The 26,525-nt window shown below is 38.2% G+C and overlaps 1 protein-coding gene across 1 annotated transcript in view; it reads left to right on the plus strand.

Annotated features, from left to right (window-relative positions):
- The window catches only part of LOC128368368 (obg-like ATPase 1), a 44,835-nt gene continuing 18,310 nt past the window's right edge, over nucleotides 1-26,525 (plus strand). Inside the window, exons 1-7 of the mRNA XM_053329157.1 lie at nucleotides 1-15; nucleotides 124-215; nucleotides 5,455-5,598; nucleotides 7,105-7,232; nucleotides 19,200-19,375; nucleotides 23,070-23,150; nucleotides 23,499-23,596. Of these exons, the coding sequence (XP_053185132.1) occupies nucleotides 1-15; nucleotides 124-215; nucleotides 5,455-5,598; nucleotides 7,105-7,232; nucleotides 19,200-19,375; nucleotides 23,070-23,150; nucleotides 23,499-23,596 (734 nt within the window). The remainder of the gene's footprint in view (nucleotides 16-123; nucleotides 216-5,454; nucleotides 5,599-7,104; nucleotides 7,233-19,199; nucleotides 19,376-23,069; nucleotides 23,151-23,498; nucleotides 23,597-26,525) is intronic.

Raw genomic sequence — 26,525 nt, forward strand, 5'->3', positions numbered from 1 at the left:
ATGGCTCCGAAGAAGGTGTGTTTTGTTAAGGAACAGCTCTGTTCTAAAAATGAGCATGCATTGTATATTATGTAATGGCAAGTGCTCATTCTGACGAGAGACATCGCCTCATTGTCTTTACAGGGAAAGGGAAATGATGAACTAAAGCCACCACCACTGATTGGAAGGTTTGGCACATCACTGAAAATAGGGATTGTCGGCCTTCCCAATGTAGGGTAAGCAAAAGCTTTACATTTACATACATACTGTGGTATTTAAGTGTCTTTTTATATCTACTTGTGATGATTTTACAGTCTGTCTTGATGCCTTTTATAATTCATGTAAAGCCCTTTGAATTGCTTCATTGTTAAAATGTGCTATACAAATAAACTTGCGTAGTCTTCTCACCATGCATTGCATGCTGCAGCATGTGCTCTGTCCGAGTCTGTACTACTGGTATATTTGCCTTCCATGATGCCATAAATATAAGTGCATATAAGGCAGCATGTAAACTGAGTACAGTCATAGAGTGCATGACACATTTGACACATAAAATGTAAAGATGTGTAAAGTTTCAACATATGCAAAATTTATATAAATGTATGTAGAAAACTGCAGACTCAATAAGAATATTTAACAACAGGTTTCTATGAAAGGAGCTTTCACACCGTCTGCATGCCACACGTTGCCCTGAAACAAGAAGAATGACACATGCACATGATTCATGACAAGTGTTACGATTGAGGGTAATCAACTCTGACTTAAAAGATTTGTAGCACGTCAAAAATATGGTTTTAATATAATAGTTTAAGTTTTGATCATTTTGCAATATATGCTATACCAGTATGTTGTAGGTATCCTTATATCTTGTGGTAAACATGGAAAGTTAAATTTATGAATAATAATTTAATAATTGAATGTATTATTACAGCAGTGTGACATCTTGCTCTTGCTTGGTGATATCTTTATCTTGTCATGATCCATCTACATTTGAATAAAACTGTATGACAGCAAGCCAAAATGAGCCTATATTCTTTCTACTACTCTACTATCAATCACGAAAGAATCTTCAATGAAGGAAAAGCCTTAAAAAACCTGGATTTTCATTCATTCATTTTAAATACCTGCACTGGGCATTCTGTTCAAAAGCTGCAGTTCATCCAGCAAATCACAGGGAAAACACAAACTGTAAACAAACAAACACACTGTCACCGTCACATATAATATTTAGAGTTTCCACTTCCCCTTAACCTACGTCTTCAGTCTTTGAACTGTGGGAGAAAATCTGAGGAGTCAGTGGAAACTCACTCAATCACAAGAAGACCATAAACCTCGGACTTTCAGTGCTTACCACTGAGCTTCCTGGCAGGCCAGTCTCTGTTATGCATTCAAGAAAAAAAAATCATACTACTCTTATTTTAACAGAGACCGCAGATGGAAATCATGTAAGATTCACTTGCTTGTCTTAAGCAACACAAACATACACGTATTTTAGAATTGAATTCCCTGACAAAAAGTACCCTGTTGTGTATTTGTCTATTTTTCCCCTCTGAGTGGACAACAGGTTTTCAGCATGAGTTTAAATGTGTGAGATTCATTGGTGTCTTTCATGTATGCATGGTTATGATGTAATCTTTTCTAAGTAACCCTTAAACGTTCCTTTTAGCCCGGTAAACTAAAGGAATGCAAACTCAAAGAAGATGAAATTCTGGTAGACGTAGTCTGTTTTTTAAAGTTACAGGATGCGAAATGGAGTCCCGGATCTTGCCTCTTTCTTCTATGTCAAATAGTGTGATTATAGGAGCAGTGAAAGAGTCTGCATATATTATGTACAGTAAGTGGTGAAGATGGGTTTGAGGAATATATGTAAATGGAGTTTACAGTGAGCAAAGTGGTGAAAATAAAAAGATGATACTTTGCCATAAAGACAAACTACTAAAGGTGTTGATGCAGGAAAGGTGAAGTATGTAAAAATGTGTATTTGAGGTGTTCTCACATAGCTGTTGGTCAATAACTTGGAGCATCTATGATTATTTCAATGGTTATCGCACATCAATTTAAACATTTCTCTAAAATATGAACCTGTTTTATGACAAGTGAGGAGTCAGAGAGTTACTCAGTATCTTAAACTGTTTCCCTGTGAGAGATTTTTATCGTTAAGGTAGACAACTTGACAAGCATCCTTGCTGTAGTCATGTGCGGCATGGCTGAAGTGTGTTAGGAGGCTGACACACTGTCTGGCATGTCAGACCTGGTCAGACAGATCCACCTTGTCAGCATCCACCAAGACCTTCAGCAACATCAGTGACAGAGTGTAATCACAGTGCAGACCCTTACATGACTTTCCTGTAGCCCCCTTCCAGCCACAGAAAGGGCTACAGTGATAGGTCATCTAATGTTCAGTTGACAGTTTCTTCTTTGCTGCTCCATAAAGACAATTTGTTCTAATTTACATCAGAACAATTGTTTTCAAGCAGCTTAGAAAGTTTTGTAATACCTGGAAACTGCAGGTTTGGTAATGCAGTGATCCAATTAGTATATTGTAATCTGTCAAATTGGGGTCACAGACTTTTAGACAGGCTTGGGGTGTTTTTCTGCATTAATTAAATATATATTTAGATGTAGATATTGATAATGTAGAAAAAATAGCATATACACATTAAGTTTCCTACAGAAGTTTGTGCTGCTTCACATATAGTGTGTATCAACAGCTGTTTTGTCAGATTGTGCAGTTTATTGCGCAAACATCTGATTCTAGTATCCAGTGTTTTCATTTCGTACCCCACCAAAACCACAATTTCTTCCCGGTTCAAGAAGTAGAACTCATTGAGGTTGTGGGCTGCCATACTACGTTTGTGTCAAAGTACAACTCGTCAGGACTCCTGTGGTTTCTTCATGAATGAACCATGTTCAGATGCTAAGCCTGCTGTTACTTGGGCGTAACTGACCATTCTTCAAACATGGAAAACTTGAGAGTGTGATGCAGCCGACTTCGCAGCTATTCATACACTTAGACACACGGCACATGTCCTACTTACTGCCACTCTTCCAGCTCAAAGTTTAGTCTTGTCGATTTAACCCCTTATTGGGATATAAAGTGCAGTATACACAGGACAGGACTTGCCATGACTGCCTCAAGTCATTCTTAAAACTCTCCTCCAGTTCACTTAGACTGGAATGTATTTAATGCCAGACATACAGAGTGGTGCCTACCTTTCACTGGTAACACTTTATTTTAAGTCCCCCTACTTAGAATCTATAAGCAACATATAAACAGATAATGAATGGTTTATATCACAATATAATGCAGTTATGATCAGATATACTGTAAGTGTTTACTAATGTATTTGTCAACACCGATAACCGCTCCTGTTCACCTACAACTGGATGTGTGTATATAACCAGATAACATATGACAATACAGTAAACCACAGTTATAATAATATAAAACATGTCTTCATAGGAGAAATGCTATTGTTGACTAACACTATACTGGCCTACTAATACAATATGGGGTGTTATAATGCTAATAAATGTTAAAATTTAAGGACATATAGGAGATATAAATTAAGGAGCCAATGATTAAAAATGTATCTCTAAGTAATAACTATGTGTATGTTGTGAATTTCCATTAAGTCCCCAAAGCCCACTATGTTGCTAATCTTTCTGTGTATATATATCTTTTTTTCCCCTGACATTTCAGTCTAATATAAAATGTGAGGCTGCTTTAACAGACACACTCCTGTGTTATTCTTACTGTACAGCTAGCCTGGGATTTTTCTACCGTTCAGTTATACAGAGCAGATATCTGGAGGGCTCTGCGAAACAATTTAACAGTGTCATTGAGGAACTGAATTAACCAAGATGATTGAGATTAACAAGGCATTCAAGCAGAAAAACAAAGAGTCTCACATCTTGATTCAAGCTGGCAAACTAACTAAATGCTAAATGGACGGCATTTATATAGTGGTTTTCTAGTCTACCGACCACTCAAAGCACTTTACAACACATGCCAACATTCAGCCATTCACACACACATATTCATACGCTGATGGCAGGGGCTGCCATGCAAGGTGCCAACCTGCTCATCAGGGGTGATATAGTGCTTTTTATCCAAAGCATTTTACAGTGTTTCTAATGCGCACTCACCTATTCACACACACAATTTGGTGTTTAGTGTCTTTCTCAAAGGCACTTCGACATGCAGACTGGAGGAGCTGGGGATCGAACCACCGACCTTCTGAGTGGTGCACAACCCGCTTTACCTCCTGAACCACAGCCTCCCAGAAGCTAAAGGTGTTGCCATTTATTATATAGACTGTTATTCACATAAATAGGTAGCTAACCCTGCAGCCTGACCCCTGTAAAGAAATATATATGTGTAAAAGGGAATATGCCAGATAACAAATTCAGCTGTACCTACATTGACCATACAGTTCCCTTTTTTTCTTAGCCTTAACTTTGTATGTTTTATAAGTTATGCTTTAATCTAAGCATAACTAGAAAGTTATAGTATTTTGAGACAAGGTTCGCGAAATTGCTTTCTGTGCTGCTTTCAACTATCTTTGACTGTCTTCACCGTGGGGTTTTGCACAGTTTTCATGGTGATTGGTCAGTGGTCATCGCAAAACTGAACAACTTAACTTGTCTTCCTGAATGTAGGAATCTCCACCCCCCCCCCCCCCCCACCAGTGGAGAAACACTGCTGAAATGTGGCTGCAAACTTCTCAATACACATACTTTTTTTCAGTGATTACTCTCTAATTTGTGTTTAAGTAAGTAAACACTTTGCTTAGTAATCTTTTATATTCTTACATCCATTTTCACACCTGATGGTGGTTGTGGCATTAATGTGGATTGTTTTTCTTCTTTTCTTCAAGCTGACCCAAGGAAGCCATTGAGTATGTTAGAAACAATCTAGCTTTAACGAATTAATGCATGCACTTTAGCAATCTTGAGCAATTTTGTGCCTATAGGACTTAGCAAACAATCATTTCAATGTGAAGCACTGACTGAGGGGATAACGATGGAAAGTCTTGGATTATAGTTAACCGCCATGCCATTATTACTCTTAGACACTTACCATTGTCTGTAGATTTTGAAGAACACTTGAGCTGCTTGTGCCATAGAAAATAAATCTCTCTATGATCACAACATGGGGTGGCATTTGGCTGATCCCGTTCAACAGCTGAGATCTATAAGAAATGTAATTTGCCCCTCGATTCCATGTACAATTGATCTATTACGGGATTATCTGACCTTGTAATTGGCCATAGAATTTTAGAGTATTTTTGAATCAAGTGCTGAAATATTAAATCCTTTACAATAACCTTTTTTCTTTCTTGTGGAAAACATAAAAATATAAAGCCATTCTTGCATAACGTACTGAAGTGTTTCAGGATTATACTATCAAACCACCAGGTTCTACTGTAGCACTTTTGAATGGATTGACCTCACTGCTCTTTATATTTTCAGGAAGTCAACCTTTTTCAACGTGCTGACAAAGAGTCAGGCAGCAGCTGAAAATTTCCCCTTCTGCACCATTGACCCAAATGAAAGCAGAGTGCCCATTCCAGATGAACGCTATGATTTCCTCTGCCAATTCCACAAACCTGCCAGGTATGGGGTCTCATCGTTCACATATTATTCACACTTCAGATCTGTAGTCTCCGCCAGTCTCCTTGCTATAGGTATGAGAAAACATATAACAATGTTGTTGACATGTAGCTACCAGTTTGTGTATATGATGTATGATTGCTGCTGTACTCCGAGGTTTTCTGCCAAAGAAAAACCTGAAGCATCTGAACCTTCAATACCTGGTTATCATATACATTCATAGAAGCTGTTAAAGCAGGTTGAACTCAGATTTTCTGTGTGACTGACAAATTACTAGTGAGATATCTCTCTTGGACTGGCAATAATTGGTATGTTGAATAGCACAGTATATGTATATTCCACTAGAGTTGCAAGAACTAAGTTCCTGCTTTTCCAATGGCACTATGAATCTCACTGATGTGTGCGTACATCTGCTCTACTTATGTTGTATATGCTCTAAAGTGAAAGTTAAGCACATGCAAAACCATAACATTTTCCCATTCCTTTTTATAAACAAATACACCAGTATTCATAAAAATAAAAATACTTGCTGTGATTAAATGCATTGCAAAATAACTGCCTGTCTCAAAGGATAAGGACAGTGCTGTTCTATTTATTTCTTATTGTAGAAAACATCCAGTGAAAAGACCAAAACCAACAATCTTACAAACATTTCTTGTGATGTAGCTTATTCGTCTGTGCTGCAGATCTCTATTCTTGTCCAAAAACATTTGAAAACATATCAGTAAGCCACTCTGTTAGACAGACACCTTCCTTCATTACCATGAACATCAGCATTGTGAATGTCCAACAAAAAATATCCTGTTGCCTTAAATTTTAGTGCACCAAATGTGTATTAATCTGCAACTGAAAATAGTCATTATTTACTTGTGTTTGACTGGCATTTTCTAAAAACAACAGCTCTTTTAGTAAATTACTGGCATTTTAAAAAATATGTATTTTTGTTTTATTAGTAAAGATTTATTTATGTCTTCAATTGGGGCTGAGAGCCACAGACAGCGAAGGAAAGAAAACCATAATTTAATGTAATTTATCGGCAAAAGGAAAATTATGAAATAACACCAGCCTTATCCTTTAAAATGCTCCCTTTGTTTAAGATTACTCTATTACTGTCTGTGTTGTCTCAATTCTATGGTACGTGTTGAGTTTTGCATTAAATAACATATTTAAAAGAATCTCTGGTATCTTGCCCACCACTTTTAAACTTATGAAGAAACAGTCTGTTCAAAACACCTTACAATATATCTTACAATATAATACAGTCCAACACAACATCACAAATTACACTAGCTCAGCTGTCAGGAAAAAACAACCAATCACAAATCAGAGTTTATTCAGGATCAACTGAATCTGACACAACCTCAACAACAATTAAAATTTTAATAAATGTAATATATCACTGTTATGTTGAATTTCAGGACACGTGGTTTCTGTTTTTTTCAAATATTACTGATAGTGTTTAAATCGTCAAATAACCTTTGTTTTCTCCTTTTACTTCCTGGGTTGCAGCAAAGTCCCGGCGTTCCTTAATGTTGTAGATATTGCTGGTCTGGTGAAAGGTGCTCATGCTGGCCAAGGCCTGGGAAATGCCTTCCTGTCCCATATCAGCGCCTGCGACAGCATCTTCCACATGACACGTGAGTCACAGGTTGACAGTTGCTTTCCTTTTGATGATTTTGAATCATCAACACATCACATAAAACCTATTTTTTCAGTTGTATATGTGATATTGTACAGCTGAAGCTACATTGCATCCGCAACATTTGGTCATGCTTAACGGCTCCAGCACCAACTTTAAAAAAAAAAAAAGAAAAAAGAAAGCAGAGGCGTTAGTTGTGGTGCAGTTTTTTCTAGCAGGGTATCTCATGTGGTGGGTGCCAAGATCAACATAACAGTCAGAATTAATGAAGTCCGACCAAACCCCACATTCCTACTGGGAGGCTCCCTGAGTGAGAATCACAGAAGTGGGGAGTGAAAGGGTCTGTGCCTGGTTTAGGCTTCACACTAGTATCAGTAGCATTTTTCTGAGGTTTGGAAGCATCACAGGACTGTTGAGATGAAGCACCACATATTATTATAATAACATTCCCAATGCTACTTTTGATTAAGTTTGAGTGGATAGAGGTAAGTAAGTTAACATTTTATTGGAGTGAAGGTCTCCTTTTATTCTGCTTTACATTTTTGTGTCTTCACGCCTTGCTATTTGTAACATTACTCAAAACAATAATTCAAATTATGCACTACTTTTGCCACCACAGTAATAATTATAGTTTTCATAACATTAATAGTAATAATAGTAGTAAAAGTAAAGCTGTATATTTGGTTGAAATACTTTCAACTCTGTGAATACCCAGACGTAATTAGGTCAACAAATTGTCCCCATGCAGCAAACTGTGTGTCCATCACTAAGACAGCATTCAAATGACTCTCTAGGTCTTCTTGTGCCTCAAGTTCTTCTGTGTCTCTGACATCTCCTTGTCTTAGACGATTAAAGTGTTACATGCTAGAATAATTCAAATCGCAGCCACTGAAATGAATACAGCGGTCTTTCTAAAATTAGCTGGATTTGTTTACTCATTGTATACTGTTATTGACTTTCATACTGTGTGAAAGGAGCTCTGATTAGACTAGGTAGTGACAGTCATAGGACGGACAGACAGAAAGGGTTAAGATTAAGACCATTTTGCCATATTGTCCTAGTGTACACACTGACAAGTGTATTACTTCTGTTTCAGCGCAGTTTTCAAATAACCTTTTCTGCATGACGACTCTGTGTAGTTTGAGAGAACTGGAAGATCACCCACTGTAAGTGTCAGAGTGCACAAGACATGTCAGGTGAGATAAAGTATTATCAGTTTAGTTTTTAATTATCTTTCACTAAAATAAAGGAGTTAATGGATAAGGTTGGATCTATTCTTTATTTTTCTTATTGTCAGGAAATTCCATGAAATGATCAAAAACAACAGTGTTAATCCCTCTCAATTCTTTCAAATTGTTTCATTTTTATAAAGAATGGGCAACTGGTAATGCAGCTACTAGAAAACAATATTCACACAAAAATAAACACAACATTTGTTTCCAGACTATTTTCAGCTATACAGATTAATACACATTTGGTGCTTAAGTGAATATTTACAACACCAGAATGGTGTTGGTACTCAAAATAAACTACAGTGCCCATGTTTATCATAATGGACATTTTACCCAGGGAGACTGTCCTCCCAAGAAACAGTAGAGCATCAATCATTGCAGCAAATGGCAAAAAACGACTATGTTTACGCTTTAGTGAAAAAAGCCCTCAAGCAACCATAGGAATGATCATTCTTGTCGAAAGAAGGAAATAGTGAGACATTGAGGGAGGAGGCTGATGGTTGGGAAAACTAAACTTTGGATTTTAACATAGGAGACTGCTGTATGATGGTCAACAATGCTGTCATCTACTGTAACTATGGCAGAGGTTGTTCCCAAACCTGAACCAAGTGATTGTAGTTTTAACCATGAAAATAAAGGTCTTATAAGAATTTGTTGCTAGTAATGTAAATGACATCAGCAGTCTTATTCTTGCAAGGTTTTTTCTTTTAGAATAATTATAATTAATCTGTTCATTTTCCTTACAGTTTTGGGGGCAAAAACTGATATGATGTGTTATATACTTCATTATCATTATTTGTGTATTGTATGTTTTTGTATAAAACACACACAGTTCTTTTGTTCTTGGCCAAATGTATAAGACAGATCATCATCCAAAACCAACCCTTTTGTTTCTACTTACACAAAGAAGACACACACATCCACAACTGCCAGAAATCAAATGATTGAAAGCTTCGTCTTGTGTGTGTTTACATCTCTCTGCTCTGGCATGCCATTGTTTCCACTCTTGCAAAGTCCTTGGAAACAATGTGGTATGTTTCACAAGTTAACCATTAAACATAGCTGGTTTAGTTTTGTAATTATATCTATCTGGTGTCTGGCAGCGTTGAAGCCACTGCTTTTATTTAGCTTGATTATATGGTTGTGAGGGGATCACATTCGTTCATGTCTGGATTGGTATGTCTTTTTGTCTGTGAATTAGCAGAAGGGTTTGTACCACAGAAAGATTCTCAGCGTCATTTTGTGATCATAAACACAAGAAGATGACCTGAGTGTGATGAAATTAAGTCGGAAGTCTTGTCAAACTGATGAGATCCACCTCAAGTATCTGCCAGTTCTGTCTATGAAATCATTGAGGTAATCATGTTATGGTCTTTGATTCTTTTTCTTGGGTTACGGTCCTCTGTGTTGTGAAGTTGGGAAATTTGAAAAATAGGCAAAAGGTTGAATGTGAATGTATAACTTTTTCCCAGGGAGTGGTCTGACTGGATTTTCCTCTTGATGTATGTCACACAGCTCTGCAGTAGTTAGCACGTTATGAATATATTTCAACCTCTAATGGCTTTGAAAAGCCTGTGTAAACAGTGGATTTACTTTCAACAAAACCTTCCAAAAACTATTAAGGCACATGATGACATCCTGAAAGCTGATTCTGTTGAATGCCCGGTGTTCCCTGGTCTCATATCAAAATGGTTTGCAGGCTAAGTGTTCCCAGTGCTTCTGCAGTGACTGGAACGCTGTTGGATCCTCACTGTCTGAGACAAGACACAGACATGTTCTACTTCATCTACTCTTCTGTTCCCCGCTAGCAACTCTGCCAGCTCACCTGGCCTTATTCCCAAATGTTTGGTTTCCAGCAATTAGATGTTTGAATGCTCACACAGTGTCTCCCCCCCATCACCGCAGGATACCTCTAGTTCACTTCTAACGAATACTTATTTACGGTCGCGCGACACTCAGTAAGAGTCTAGCCTTGAGATACTCATATTTAATCTTAAGGGACTTGCTGTGGTTGTGGGCAGAAAGTAGCTGTTATTTTTGGTATAGACTCTTCTCTATACTGTGATATTCATGCTTTCAGCACCTGAATTCTAGTTAAGTTAAGGTTTCCTCTCTCTCCTCTTCTACTGCCTGAAGAAGACAGAAGAATATCTTCCCATTTTATTAAGCAATGGTAATAAATTTAAAGGAAATAATGTTGATGTTGAATTACATTGGAAATATTAGTTTTTTAGAGTAGTAACACTTTAGTCTATTAACTGATTAGTCAATTGACTCGATTAACTAAATAAACAGCAACTAATTTGATAATCAAATATTGGACTGTTGGTTGGACAAAACAACATATTTGAAGATGTCACCTTGGGCTCTCTGAAACTGTGATGGACATTTTACACAGTTTTATGACATTAGATCAACCAGATGATTGATTAAGAAATAACTGGGATTAATCAATAATAAAAATCGCTGTTAGTTGCAGTTTGTTGTCCACTGATTTCTATTAGGGTTACGTACTGGACCTTACATTAGTACCTTTTTTATTTTTTCTCATAATGTTTTCTGGTGAGTACTTGAGCTATTGATGTCCTTATTTTAAGAAATGGTTTGGTTATTTGCTTTTCTGCAGAGAGTTGGATGACAAGATTAACATTACCATTCTGTTAACTATAAAGCTTACTCAACCATAAGCTAAGCTCACCAGTGAGCAGCACTGGGGGAACCAGCTAGCCTGGAGACTGTTTGTACCTCACAGTGACGACAAATTTCCCGAAAGTCACTGCTCCTGGCAAATAAATATTCTGCTGTATAACTCCCTGTAAACCCATAACTTTTTCTATGGATTAAACAAATAAAATATATCATGTTTATTAGTGAGATTTAGGCCTTCTGGTAGGTGGATTTCGTTAGCCTTTATGGTAAGCTAAGCTAAACTGGTTGTTGCGCAACTTCATATCCACGATATAAATGGTATAAGTGGCCCTCGATCTTCTCATCTAATTCTCAGCATGAAAACAAATGAGCATAATATCAAACCTGTAAACATTCCCATTATGAATATTCACAAACTGTGAATGTAACCCAGACTTGCATGGTAACAGCAGCTTTTACATCTGACACACTAATACCCAGTGAGCTAATATTTTAGTTCAGATGGACAGAACCTGTATCACATACAAAACTGCATAAACACAGTGTGAAATTTAAATCAGTATTTATGTGCAATGTTGTCATGAATATTGTTCTCAATCAATATTAGGGTTAGGGATTTAATTGCTATCTAGTGTTAGTTTGTGTATGAAAACACTTGTCACACACTGTAGGGGTGTTAGCAGGTCTTAATTGTCTATTTCAGTTTTTGGTGATGGGGCTAATGTCAGTCAGCAACATTAGACACCAATAATTGTGTCTTATCAGAATTTGGTCCTGTTATCTCACCTCTAGAAAATTAACTATCTAAAGAGCTTAAATATCTTCTGTGACCTCCACATGAATCATTATTGCCTGATGAATATCCAAATCTGATGGTAAAGCGTGAATGATTGAATTAGTTGGCTATCAAGTTGCCTAATCCGGTAGGATGCTGTATTTGTGTTGGGTTTTGCCTTCATTCAGACATCAGCCCACACTCCACTAATCGCTTGCAGTGAACAAATCAACCTGATTGTTTAGCTACAGGCGTTAAGAACAAACTGGATTGACTATTCAGACAGAGATGATTTATGGCCATCCTGCTTCACCACTGACGCCAGTAATGGCTGCTCTCCAAGAATTTTGTAAATCACTCACCAGCTCCCAGATTCCCAAACTGACAGACATCCAAAATAACTAACGCAGCCCAGTGACTTCCATGTGTGTAACTATCTAAACAGACCAGGCAATGAGTGAATGTGTCAGCAATTCACTTGCTGAGTCTCATGTTGCGTCAATGTATTCATTCAGACAACCAATAGTAGCTATTCAATAATATTGTTCTTTTTTAACAGATTTATAAGGCTGAAATTGTTCTATATCTTCTTTATTGCCAATAAGACTAAAACAATCAATATGTTGGTCCGTCTCTCAATACTCACAGATCTCCTCGCCGGAAGAGATAAATCTTTAGAAACAGCTCACCAATTTTTTTAAAAAGTCAAAGTAAGGCCCTTAAACAGCTGAACACTGTAGGTTTTAGTAAAGTTTCTCAAAGAAGAGTAAATGGTAAGTGAGGCTGACTCACAAACTGCAGCAGTCGTGTTTATCATAATGTAGAAACATGTTATATTTACCCAAATATCACAATTGGTTTTGGATATGACACAGAGGAATGAACTATGTCAGGTTTTGGCTACATAGATAAGAAGGATCAATTCATTGTTGGATTTGGTCTTCTCATGGGAGTTGTTGTCATGAAAACTAATAAAATATTACAACCCAATATCACAGCAATTGAAATCATCCATTGTTTTCATGACACTAAGCAAAACTTTCAAATGTATTTTAATTGGAAGTATATCTCATGCCTGCACCAGGTTTGAGGTCATAAGGTGAACAGATTCCCATATTGGGCAGGTTGGCTGGTTAGATGCTAATTTGCAAAAAGTGGACTAGTGGACCCTGCTGCAGCAGACTGTGGTTCACCTCCCACTTCCAACCGCAAGTTTCATGTCCAAATGTAAGTCGGGAAAGTTTAAAAAAACAAACTATTATTGTTATGGTGTTTACTGTTGCCATGACAATGAAGGTTGCCTAACATAACTGAAGTAGTAACTTTAACCCAAACTATGTTTTTAATAGATTATTTTAACCTGACCCATGATCTTTCCCTAACCTTAGGCTTTTTATTCTTAAATCTAACCACAGCATTGTCACATCAGTAAACATAATCATTTTTTAACAGTGATGTGTAATGGTTTTTGAAAATGCTGACAAATGATGTTGTCTTTATATATATATGTATATATATATATATATATACAGCTTCTATGCTCCCAAGCCAACTGTCAGAAAAAGAAAAAGAAACTGAAATACATTAACTTGAAAGTTGTGTCATGAAAAAAATTCATGTCCATATACACATGTCTATAGATTCAGTTATTTGACTATTTTACAATACACTTTGTGTTGTACAGCAGTTCCCACCAGGTTGTAGCACCTGACTTTTTTGTTTGTCTTCTCTTGTAATTTTGTAAATCAGTCAGAAAAATACACTGCCCTGTGTTGCATGTGGTTCTTTGTTTATGTTAGTTGTTGTTTTAACCAATACCACAATTCTAAATCTGATCAGCTGTGGTGGGATCAGCCTCCCTTTGTGTGTTTTCAGGCTGCTGTCACGGCATTTAAATGAGCATTTTGCTTCAGCGAGAATGAAGAGTTTTTGTCAGCCTCCACTCATCGTGGATGATTAGAGCAAAATGTCTACCCATCTTGACTGGAGATCACCACAGCTCCAGATAACATGCTCGGTGATTGAAGGTCGCAATATTTTGAATTCTAATGGGGCTGCAAGATGAATTGCCTGAAATAGACTGTAGAATCTTCCTGCTTCCTCCTCATGCCCCCCCTTGCCTGTCCGCTGTGAAAAGAACCACTGGGAATGGAAAGGCCCGATGATCATAGAATTATTGGATGGTGATTCTAAACCCTTCAAAGAGGAGTTGCTATGGAGATCTCGTTCCAAACTGTGAAATGATTCACCTTTGAAAGGCTGGAGGGCCTGAAAGCTGAACACATCATTGTTCAGGTGGTGGTTGGTTAGGAAATTGCTGGTGCCTGTGCAATCAGCAGCACTATAGTAGTTAAGGATCTAAAAAGGTTTGTTCTCCGAATGGTGTGGGACAACAGCAGCGTGCATATGACAGTTGCTTTCAATCAAGGCCCTCTGCTGCTCTGTGGTTTAACAAAATAAATGGAATGTCAGAGGTTAAGCTAATGATAAGGGAATTAACACTGTTGTTTTCTGTCAGAGTTCATGGAAACTGGAGGCTCCACAGTACTTTCACTTTCAACCGCACACACATCAGGCTTTTCTGCATGGCTATCCCCTGCATGAAGCTGTGTATGTGTGTTTGTGTGTGCGTAGGCGGGGGGGGGGGGTTGCGGGGCGGCAAGATACACCTGTAATTCTCAGTTTGAGACATTGCAACTGACAGTAGATTACATAGGAATTGGAAACACCTTGCGAGGTACTGATATTCATACTATCGAGCACTGTGATTTCACTGTGATCTATTTTGAAAGATGGGATCATGTAGAAAACATGAGTGTATCTCCTGAAGGGCTCAAAAATGCCATTTTCTGGTGTCAAACGGCTTTTTAGCAGCTAATGCATTTGCCATAATTGAAATACGCAAAGAAACAAGGCTGAATATGCCACAAACTCTGTTACAGTAGTAGCACACTACAAATTGCTGTCAATTTCATGTATCCTAAAATGAATGTCAAGAAGATGTTTCCTGAATGAACATAAATACGCTTGTGTACATTGCCGGTGTTTTTATGCCGTGAAGACATCCATAATGTGCTTTCCTTGACAGACTCATAAAATAGCTTTTAATGCCCTGAATACCAGGAGAATTGCGGCACTGAGTTTGCATGAACATTTTAAAAGCAGCTCAAGGAATGCAAGTTCTTTAGATGTGCTCTTACCCATCTTGCATGTGAAAACATGCACAGGAAGTTAGAAGTCAATGAATACTGTAATTTAACTGAATTATGTTGACCACATATCCTCCCAGGTAGCAACATCAGAGGAAGTAGCTCAATCAGTATTGATCTTTACTTGACTCAGATGACTGCCTTGTCTGTCTACCTCAGAGAAAAGTAATGATATAAACCAGCTCCAGCTCGCTCAGTGTTTTCAGGTGTTAAACTTGTACAACCTGAAAATAGAGAAATACTTTTAAAACTTTTGTTTGTTAATATGTTTTTAAATGTGTTGCAGTGGAATTCTGCATGATGAACTTAATGTAAAAACATGAACAAAATACTTCAAATGTATTTGTTTTCCTTGTATGCTTTTCATTTCTTAGTGTTGGTTCATGGAGTTATATCTTCTCAGGCAACACCAGCTTGCAGGTCTGCTGTAAGTCTATAATTTTGCAGAGCTTAGCCTGATCCCTAATCGGGCCATTGAACACTACTCACCCTTCAGAGACTAATCCTTTTGTTCTGTCAATAAAGGAGCACCTGTTAATAGTGTCTTCAAAACATGCAGCATTGGAACTAAAGTAGTTAAATTTAAATTGTCAGACAGATCTGACTCCTAAAACTGGGCCTTTCTAACCTCTTCTTTTTCTGTGTGTTTTACTGTCTTGTATGTGGCTTTGTGTGGCGCCGCAGCCTCATAAGAGCTGTCTTCATGGAGCCCTACCCAGAACCAGTTGTTAAAGGACTAATTGTGGAGATTGCCCCCTCAGATTTCTCTTCTCTCTTTCACCTCATGCATTTGTTCTCCTGCTCTAAGCCTTGAATAGGACCGTGGTAAAGTAGATGTGAATGTTAAATTAGGCGAAATTAATTAAAGCAAATTACTTTAGAATATGCAGTAGTCAGAGCAGAGTGTCAGCTGATGACTAAATAGTGATCAGCTGCTGCTCTTTGGAAGCATTTGATTTTTTTTATCAGCTTTTTTTTAAGGGATATATAACAATAGTTGTAATGTTAATTGCAAAAGTAAAAAATATACTATAAAATGTTTGTTCCTCATTTAGCTGTTTATAACATTTTAAACAAATTTACAGGTATATATTAGTTTCTAATGCTTTCATTAACAATGATTTATATCGATCATTTTAAACATCTTTGCTCCTAATTAACATGTGCTGCATTGAACAACAGAATGCATTTTCTATTTGAAACACAGTGAGATTAGTCAAAACTGTACATCATAATTGTTTATAATGTATGTATATTCTTGCAGCTAACAAAATGATTACATTGCATTATATTTTCTGAGTTCATGCAGACACAATAGCAAATTTTCATTCCAATCAGTGCTGAACAGGGAGCTGGTAAATTGGAGCAGCAAAACAATAATTCCACTGATTAGCCCCTTTCTGTGTGGCGTAAGTGAACTGTTTATACTGTGGAGTACCTCTGCAAGAGGAGAGGAACCAAAACAGCCTGATTAGGCAAAGAGTAATTGGATAAGTTCATTTCACCATGAGGACAACGCACAGGATGACAGCTTGCACAAAAGTCTGCAGCTTCTGTTGACTCACATGAGTAATAAGGCCACTGGTGTAGTATATGGGGTGTCTGTCATTTTGTTGTTGAGCAGTGATATTTAGCTATGACTGGTGAGTGATGCTAGATTGGAAAAGCCCTGTAGTTTAATTTCATGGAAAATCAGGTACTTGTCTCTCCTTAAGCCAGTAGAAGAACACAATTTTGTGGATGTGGGAAAACACTGGAGGGATTATTTTGGTTCTGTTTACAATATTGCAATTTTGTGTCCATTATATATTATTATATAAATGTAAAAACATGTTCAGAGAGGCTATGGTTGTTATTTGTTATGTGAGTATGCAAACACATTAGTGGCTCACTGGGGCTTACTTTGGAACTGTGTTGCTTTAAGCTAAATGCTAATATCTGTATTCTAATATGCTAACAATGGCAATGCTAACATACTAATATTTAGCATCTAATGTTGACAGTGCACACCATTTCAGTTTGATATCTTAGCATCAAGTGGAACTACCGTAATGTGCAATGCTATCAATAGCCGCTAGACCTACCATAATCTAATAATAATAATAATAATAATAATACTAGATGTGATTTATATAGTGTCTTTCACAAACCCAAGGACGCTTTACAATGATAAAACATACAAACAAATAAACAAAACAAACAATTAAAAAAAAATCTGCAGCTCTGGGCCTCAAACCGGCTGACATCACACCTTGCTTTGTCCATCTTTATAGACAGTCTATGGTTAGCTTGCTACTTCAAATCCGTACAAATCCTGTGGGGAATGTACCAAATTTCATGCTATTTTTCTCAACATCACTGTGACACTAGATGGAGTGTCAAGGAATCACCAAAAGCATTGCAATTCATCCTCTGGGGATCATGAATGTCTGGAAAAAAAGTGAATGGAAGTCTATGCTATAGTTGTTGAGAAATGTTAGGTTTGATGAAAGTGATGGATCGACTAACCAACTGACTGACGTTGCAATCTCTAGAGACACGCCGCTAGTGTGGCTAAAAAAAACATCAGTGAAAGGGAAGGCAGTCGTTCTGGTGATCTGATTTTTCTATACAGGATGCAGCTTCTTGTCTGAATCTCAGGTATGCTGTTAGTCATTGTGACAACTACGCACAGCTATGACTTATCAATATTTCTAATGTGTATTACTGTTTGAACTTGTTGAGAGATGCTGTGACAGTTAGGTGATGAATAGTGCAGATGACTCTCGTGACGTTATTACCTCTCAGGGCCTCACATGCCAACGGTCCAACAGTCCAGGGCCTCACCTGCCAACTTTACACATTCAAGTGTCAACGGGATTATCGTATGGATGGTTGATAATATTTAGTGACTCCACTATGAACATTCCAAACGTAACGTCGCTCAACACAGCAATACTTGAGGCCAAGTCATCATTCACCTGAGACGTACTTCCCTCGTTGAATGAGATGGCATTCCCATTATACCACAAATGTCATGAGTCACTGGTGTTGATTGATTTATGAAAACTTGTAAATCATGTTAAATGTGAGGTGTGTCTCTATAGGTCAAATTCAACCATACATTGTTTTTAGTTTTAAAGGCAAGGCAAGGCAGTTTTATTTATATAGCGCATTTCATACACAATGGCAACTCAATGTGCTTTACATAAAACAGAAACATTAAAACATACAATTTTAAAGTGTGATTTTTTTTTAAAATTAAAAGATATATGTAAATGTGGGTTGTAAACTGGCTAAGACTATATTGGAGTAACATTCTAGGGAACCATCAACCACAATTGCCACTGGTAATGTTAAGGGCTGTCACTCTAATGTGACAGATGTACACATGTCGCTCCACCTTCTCCCCCCCCGCCAGCTCTGCTAGAGAATCAGAAGGAGTCCTGAGAGCCGCTGCTGGCTAAATGGTCTGCTTCAGAGCCTCATTACCTAATCACCAGCACAGCCACAGATAAGACGCAAATGATCAGGGGAAGACTGTCCTCTTTTGTTTATGAATGTTGACTCTTTTCTGTTAAATCATACCCAGTTTTTTTTTTCGTTTATTGTTTGTTTGTTTTTTTTACTTATTGTTGATAGATGGCTAATGGTTTTTAGACAAATGAGTATAAGAATATATGAACAAACACTCTCCACTTCAAACAGATTGGCAGACAAATCTGCTTATTGCACTTAAAGCCACAAGGTTTCACATTTTAGGTGAACTTGTTTGACGCTGTAAGATGGTTTCTTACAGTTCTGACACCAAAAAGAAAGACTAAATATATTTAAGCATATTTTATTACATTTGTTGTGACTTTCCTGTGACTCCCACTGTGCTTTCTCATGCGGATGTATATTTTTCCCACATTCTCTAAAAAAATCTAATGATTTTTTGGGGGCTAAATCTAATCACTGTTTCACATTCGATCTCAAAAAATCAATGTCATTGATTCTGTTCCACTGATTCAGTCGCATGTACTGTATGTGTTTGTGTAATGCAGTGTTGTCGTTTCTGGAATAAAAAAATTCTATACTGATGCTCTCTCTCTCTCTGTGTTTGTGTCCCATCGCCGCAGGTGCATTTGACGATGAGGATATCATCCATGTTGAGGGAACAGTGGACCCCGTGAGGGATATGGAGATCATCCACGAGGAGCTGAGGCTGAAGGATGAGGAGATGATCGGCCCTATTATTGACAAGCTGGAGAAGACTGCCATTAGAGGCGGTGACAAGAAACTCAAACCAGAATACGTGAGTCAATGTCCCAGCAGGCCCTTTGCTCCCCCTCACAGCAAGGCACAAATAATAACCCTCCCACACACATGGCCAAGGAGGGAAAAAAAAGTATGTTTTTTTTAATCTCCCTCCAATAGGTCTCACCCCTCCCCCTGCCCCATTTTTCTCCCTTTCTGAGATTGAAAGTGATCAGGGGTCAGGGGTTTTCTGCTGTAGAAATCATTAATAGAGAGTTACTTATTCAGCTGCCGACCCTGGGTCACAGCACTGGGCTAATGAAAGTGTTTCCACACAGCTCTTTACATCTAAAGTAATACTCAAATCATGGCAGAGCTACGGCTCATGCTTATACACCTACAGCAGCTCGGAAAATTGTGTAAGGCCATACAGTGGGTGACACATATGCCTATATCTCGATATGAATACCGTAAATGTTTAGAATATTCTTTGACAGAGGATTCCTTGGTTGTATGCAGCAAGGTGCAGGGCAAAATGCAGGCAAAGATCTGAAAAAAAACACTGAATGTCAGATCAAAATGTATGTGGATGCACACACATTCAGCTGGGCATATTGTTAAGGTAATGAGGCTGAATGGCCAACTTGTGCAATGATTTGGTTGTAAATGTCTTATGATGCCCTTCCATCATTGGTGCAGGACAGGATGGGCCAGCACACGAGGGGATCTGGCCTTTCACTTGAAGCGGCATGCCCAATTTCAGGCCCCGACACACTGAGGCTCTGACCACTCATTACACTAACGAGAGGGGCTATTTCACCTGCTGCAGAGGCCCCGTGTCTGAGCGCCCCTCCACCTCACCCCCCTTTACTGCCAACAGCACTTCCCAACACCCCTGTAGCCCCACAGACAGGAGCCATTCAGGCTAGGCAGGTGGCCGCTTATGCACATAATTGCTAACAATTTTAGGCAATGAATAAAAATGATCTACATTACTTGTCAAAGGTTGTGCACACGTCGGCAAGTGAAATCTATAGAAGACCTCTTTAGATGGCAAAGAATGGTGCTTATCAAAGGCTGCGCCACACTTTTAGAAGGAAGGGATTGTGTGATTGTCTCACAGACTGAGCCTGGCGTTTGATGCTCTCAGCTGTTAGTTGTCACATTATCACATATACATGTTTATGTTAGCATCTATATGCAAAATGCATCCATCACGCCTTCGTCTGTAAATGTTCAATTTAAAAGAAACAATAGTGCTTGTATTTTCTTTAATAAATATACTGGATAATATCAAATAGAAGGTCAATTCTGAGGTAACTATTTAGAATTTCTTTTATATTGAGTAATTTGAAAGACCTTTGAACTGAGGTTAAATTTCCATTGTCGAAATGCAGTCTGTATGTGGCCTCAAATTTTATGAGTAAGTACTGCCTTTATCCAGTATATAGTATATTTAAAAAAATAGTTTTAATTAAATTAAAATGGTAGGGAAACTTTAACTTTAATTTAAGATAGCTATTTATTATCACATTAGTAAATCTGGTATGATTCAAGATGACGCACCTTTAATACTTAAGCACCTCCTTTATGAGTCTAGTTTGCATTAAGCTGTGTCTTTAAAATAAAACATTTGATTGAAAGAGACGTTCTCACATTTTCATATGTTCTGTCAGAAGAAATCAAATTGACTAAACCAACAAGTGATTTGCTGCATGAATAAGAATGAGAAAAATATGCCTGATTAAAAAATCAGCTTAATTAAATTGCTTTTTTTTTTGTTTGTTCTCATCGAGTCTTGGAGTGAAAGTGCAAAGTAGTTTCTTGCAGAGAAATCCAGGCAGTTTAGGAAATGTACTGCACATTGTTACTACAATACAAGATATAAAAACACTGCACCAAACCATATTACTGTGGAGGATAACAACTTCATATAGTGGTATGTAATTATAAAGTATAGGGCATGTATTCCCAGAAGAATAAAGCTGAACATCTGCAGTTTGTGATACAAATGAAACACGAAGCTTTTGAGGGCATCTTGCTTCTTTTTTTAATGTACTTCCTGCTGAAACAGGATGTTGGGCAAGACATAAATAACATAAGGGGATGATTAAAATTGTAAACAACAAAGGATAATTTAGGGAGAGGAATGTAGTTTTATCTGCTCGGTAGGGGGCAAAATTGATGAAAAAAAATATGGTGGAGGTTTTATTGGTTGGAGTTTTTGTACGCTTACTGCTACAGCTGTAGATTTGCTGTTATGCGTTATGTTTTGAGCTGAGGAAAATAAGATTTTGTAAGGAAAATGCATCAAAATCACAAATTTGGGATTCACTGTAAAGTAGTATATTATGGTTAAAACTTGTTGTCAAGATGAAAAAGTCACTTCATATTTCATTGTGAGTTTAAGCTGAATTTATGTGCATGCAGCCAGAACAGGGCTCATATGTATGCATTGTTATAAAGATTTAAACCCGTTCTGTTGGTGCTGTGTTTACAAGAACAATGTTTCATTGCTTTTGTCCGTATGAATCCTCAAAATCCCTATCCTTACAAAACAATAATAAGAAGCCAGCCCACCAGCGGCGCTTCATGGTGGCAGGCGTATGTGTTTGACCCCTGTGGGACCTATATGCCTTTTATTAACACCTGCCTGTTAGAGGAGCGCTGCACGGCGGCTGCGAGCTGATGAGGGAAACCTGGAGCGGGTTCAGCCTGTGTCACTGGCCGTTTGCTGTTTCCATTTCACAGATGATTAATCTCTCTGTGAAGACTTGGGCCGGCGCGGGCGGAGTGTATGCAGCTCTTCCTGCGCTCTCTCCCGCTGGCTGCACTCTGGCTGCCTGACTAAAAGGCCTTTAGAATTCCTGTGGAGAGAGATGTGCAGAGAGTGAATGCAGCTGGCTGGGGGTCAGTGTGTGGAGCTTTTTCTGCCATTGTGTAATTGAGGCTCTGGCAGGATTTTTTCCTCAGTTCTTTCAAAAGGGAGTATGATTGTGAAGTGCTGCAAGGGTTTGGGGAGGGAAAAGGAGGTAGGGGGAGTGTTTCGGGGGTGGGGGAGTTTTTATATGACGGGGGAGGTCAAGTTGACAGGAACAAAAAGAATGTGTTCCGCTAATTTCTGTGGGGCTGGATCAACAATAATAGGCTCAATTTCTTTATTACAAATTTTATAACTACCTCCCTCCCATTTTCCCACCCTTTTCCGCTTCCAGATCCTGTCAAGACCCAGTCTTGCCTGTGGTCTCAACCCACAAGTACCTCAGTAATGAATGAGGCATACATAGCTGGAAATGCTCAATATTTTCTCCAGAAGAAACAGTGAATAATTAGTTCTGTACCTCACTAGTGCATATTCAGTATGACTACATTCTGCAAAGTGCCTGAGGAAGGACCAATAATTTACACCTAACTAACCAACTTCCAATTAGTTCCCTGCTCTTTCCAATTTTGTCTCCTCTCTATCCTTTTCATTAAACCGTCCCGATGGAATATTGATGTTCAAAACTGTGACTCTAAGCGAGACACCCCAGAAGGCATTTTGTCATGATTTAGAGGAGGGAAGGGGGTCTTGTGCATGCTATCCCTGTCAAAGCCAAGCCACTCCTGCTTGAATGTGAGCACAGCCATTGTTCATTTTGGCATCAGGATGCCATGCATTTAGGAAATAATTACCCCATACCCTGCTGGGTTTATATTCTTTTTCATCTCCTTTAATGGCTTCTTGTTCATTCTCTTTTAACCCCAAACAGGACGTTATGTGCAAAATCAAGAGCTGGGTACTGGATGAAAAGAAACACGTCCGCTACTATCACGATTGGAACGACAAGGAGGTAAGCCTTTGATGTTACAGTTAAATTTATTAATGTGATTAATCCTGGTTATAAGTCCAACTGCAGTTTTCTCCTTTTTTTTAAATTTAGCAAAGCGTCTTTTGTGCAAATCACAAGTTAATATTATGCACAGTCTTTTGTTGGTTGTATTTTGACATTACTTTTGTACAAGCTAATGACATCTGGCCGTGCTGATCCTGATTTAGAGGCTTTATAGTTGCTCCCCACCGTGCTTTTACACCAGACCCTAATTTGATTTGGCTTCAATCATCTCTGTCTGTGCTGTCCTCAAAAGCTACTTTGGAAAGTTTAGATTCTCAGTACTTGCCATGTCTGTCTTTGTCACAGATTGAAGTGTTGAACAAATACTTGTTTTTGACATCCAAACCAATGATTTACCTCGTTAACCTCTCGGAGAAAGACTACATCAGGAAAAAGAACAAATGGTAAGTGTTTCGAAGTAGGGCGGGAGTCGACTCATTGCGCTCATTAATCATCACCAAAGAGCTTTCCTTTTACTTATGTGTGGAGTTACATTGATTTCTACCAACTTTGACTCGATCTGCATTTCAGTTACAAACAGTATGCGTGTGTGTGTTTGTGTACGCATGTGCTTGGGTGTGAAAAGTATGTGTGTGAGTTATTTCCCACTGATCTACTGACTGTGAGCTCCTGCTGACAGAAACGGTCATATCTTTGTGAGAGGATCTGCCTGGAGGTGGCACTAAGTATGCTCTAACATAACATCCAACTCTGCAAACCCCAACCAGCCCCCAGACTCTGCACTTCATTAAGCACATACTAACATATGGTCTCCATTTTCCATCAAAATGTCTCATTTCCATATGATATCAAAGAGAGTAAAAGCTTTAAATGACAAAGCAACAAACACAAGTACATTCAAAACCAAACAAGTAATTCATAACTTCTGGAAACAGTCAATAAATCATATGAATCACTCTTTAAAGCAACTAGGAGGAGTTTTTAACTGGTTATGAAACAGTCTCAACTTAATACTGATGCCTCTGTATGACCTACATGAGCAAATGAGACCATCAGCAAGAAGATTGACTATTTCTATAGAGTTATTCTAAATGCCTGCCACTGGGTCGGATTCCCCAAAAAATCAGATTAAACGATTTACAGCACGCAGACCGGAAGAGCTTTTGTTTACATTAAATGTAGCATTGTAGCGTGCGGAAGTACAAAGATTTTATTAGGACAAGAGGAAGACATTTCTCTTCATTTAATAATAATAAAAGTAAAGTCTTCTTGGATTTGATGTGAATGCAGCCTTACATTACAAATGCAGCCTTACATTACAACCAAGAACAGTATGTATGAACAGTTCTAAAAGTTCTGACTTTGTTTCACCCTCATCATATTACACTTATTATATACATAGCCACAAACACATACATTACCTCCTCACTATGCCTCCTGCAACAGCTGTGTATATAAAAAAATGTTTAAAAAATAAGTTGCGTTGTTTCACTCACATACAACCCAAATACCAGATCAAATGTTTACAGCATGAAGCAATGATGCTGATGGGAAATGCAGTTTTCTCTCCAAGGAGCACTACTGTTTTTGTCCACAGGGGCCCCCAAAATCAGCATAGAATGAAAGTTCCTTGTGCGAACTTTAAATACTATAAAATCTGAAATGGCTTTGCTCCAAATATTTGGTTTTGTCCTCACATGTTGTTGCTCCAGACAAGAATAGTAGCAACATGCTTTACAAGTTTCACTTTACAGCTGTTAGATTCCCACAGATTAAAAAGACAACTGAGGCCTGGTTTACACATGGTGAGTAGAAGAAGCTGGGTGTTTTGCTTTTTGATATTATCTACAGAGGTTTGTACTTTTAACGTTGCAAAGGAAACATCATTCATAATCTGTACTGACTGAGGATGACGTTTAATGCACTAATATAAACTTTTCAAGTCTATGATCCTCCTTTTCTGTCAGGAACACTTTTTTAAAGTAATGTTCATCCGGCCGCAGCGAGAGCAGATCTAGACAACTGGTGTTAGACATCCATTATATCTGAAAGGGCTACTTTTCCACACATCAGCCGTTTTGTCAATAACACCAACTTGTGGATTGTTATCGCACTCTTCCAATTGCCCTCTAGGCTTGCGGTGTCAGTTCTTACAAAATTTGTTTTGTTGTGCTTTACTTGGCAGCATTGTGACACAAAGGAAGTTGTTTACCTATGACTGTTTGCTAAAATGTTCCTGACACAAAAGTATGACTGTCAGACGGAGGGAGGAGGGAAAGAAGACATAAATCAAATGATTCATGGCATGTGGAACATCTGTCATCAGTAGGAAGAGAGGGTTTTTTTTTCTCATTGCGTGTGTGTTTTTTAAACTGTGTGAAATGCAATAAATCATAGAGCGTTTTAAACAGGCAAACAGTAGTGCTCAGGTGTCCTGAGGGCCCTACGGTGAACAATGCCAACATCAAAGTGGTGATGTTTGACAAGTGATGAGTCACTTCCCTTGTCCAGAGAGGAGCTCACACCTGTATGGAGATGATTACAGGTAGATCTAGCTGGCCCTAATTGTATACAATAAATGCTGCTCTCAGCCCTAATGGCAGCTAGTCTGCAGTGGAGACGCCAGACTGCCATTTGGCCGTCGCCATGCTCCCGTGTTTTTCCACCAGCACAGTTGAGATGATGATACGGTTAAGGACTATTCAAAGCAAACGCAAGACAAATTGCAATCTCAGCTTTAATGTGTGGAGGAAAAGAAGGCGAATCCTAGAATGAGGCAAATAAGCCAATTTCATCTTCTCTCTCATTCAAGCCATTTCACAGATTCTGTTCCCTGCATTTTTTTCAAGCACTGTTTTATATTTGAGGTGTTTTGTTCAATGCATGCTGCCTGTCAGACTTTATGTTAATGTTAATGTTTTTATTTCACCAACTTGCATTACCAAACATTATTTTGGGAGTTGTATGTATTATGATGTATATAAGTTAATTGATTTTATTATTATGAACGCTCAATTGCAAGTTGTGGAGACAGTTTTTTTTAAAAACACTGAATTATTGTGCCAGCTTTTGTCACACATTCAAGGTTACAGTAGTTTTATCAGACTTTTTGAGACTCCAGAAACAGTCCATTGTTAACCAAGATCATCCTGTTTGGAGTACGGGAACCACATACCAGGCTGCCCTTGTTTAGACAAGAATACACAGTATTAGCTTTAGCAAGCCATCATTAATGGAAGGATCAGACGAGGAGCAAGGCCTCCTTTCATCCCCAGGTTCTCTGCTGGAGACAGTACATCATTTACTGTTGAGAGGAGCACATGGCTCCAATCCTATACAGTGCATGTGTATGAGAATGCGTACATGTGCATG

The sequence above is a fragment of the Scomber japonicus genome, chromosome 11, assembly GCF_027409825.1.
Source record: "Scomber japonicus isolate fScoJap1 chromosome 11, fScoJap1.pri, whole genome shotgun sequence".
Lineage (NCBI taxonomy): Eukaryota > Metazoa > Chordata > Actinopteri > Scombriformes > Scombridae > Scomber > Scomber japonicus.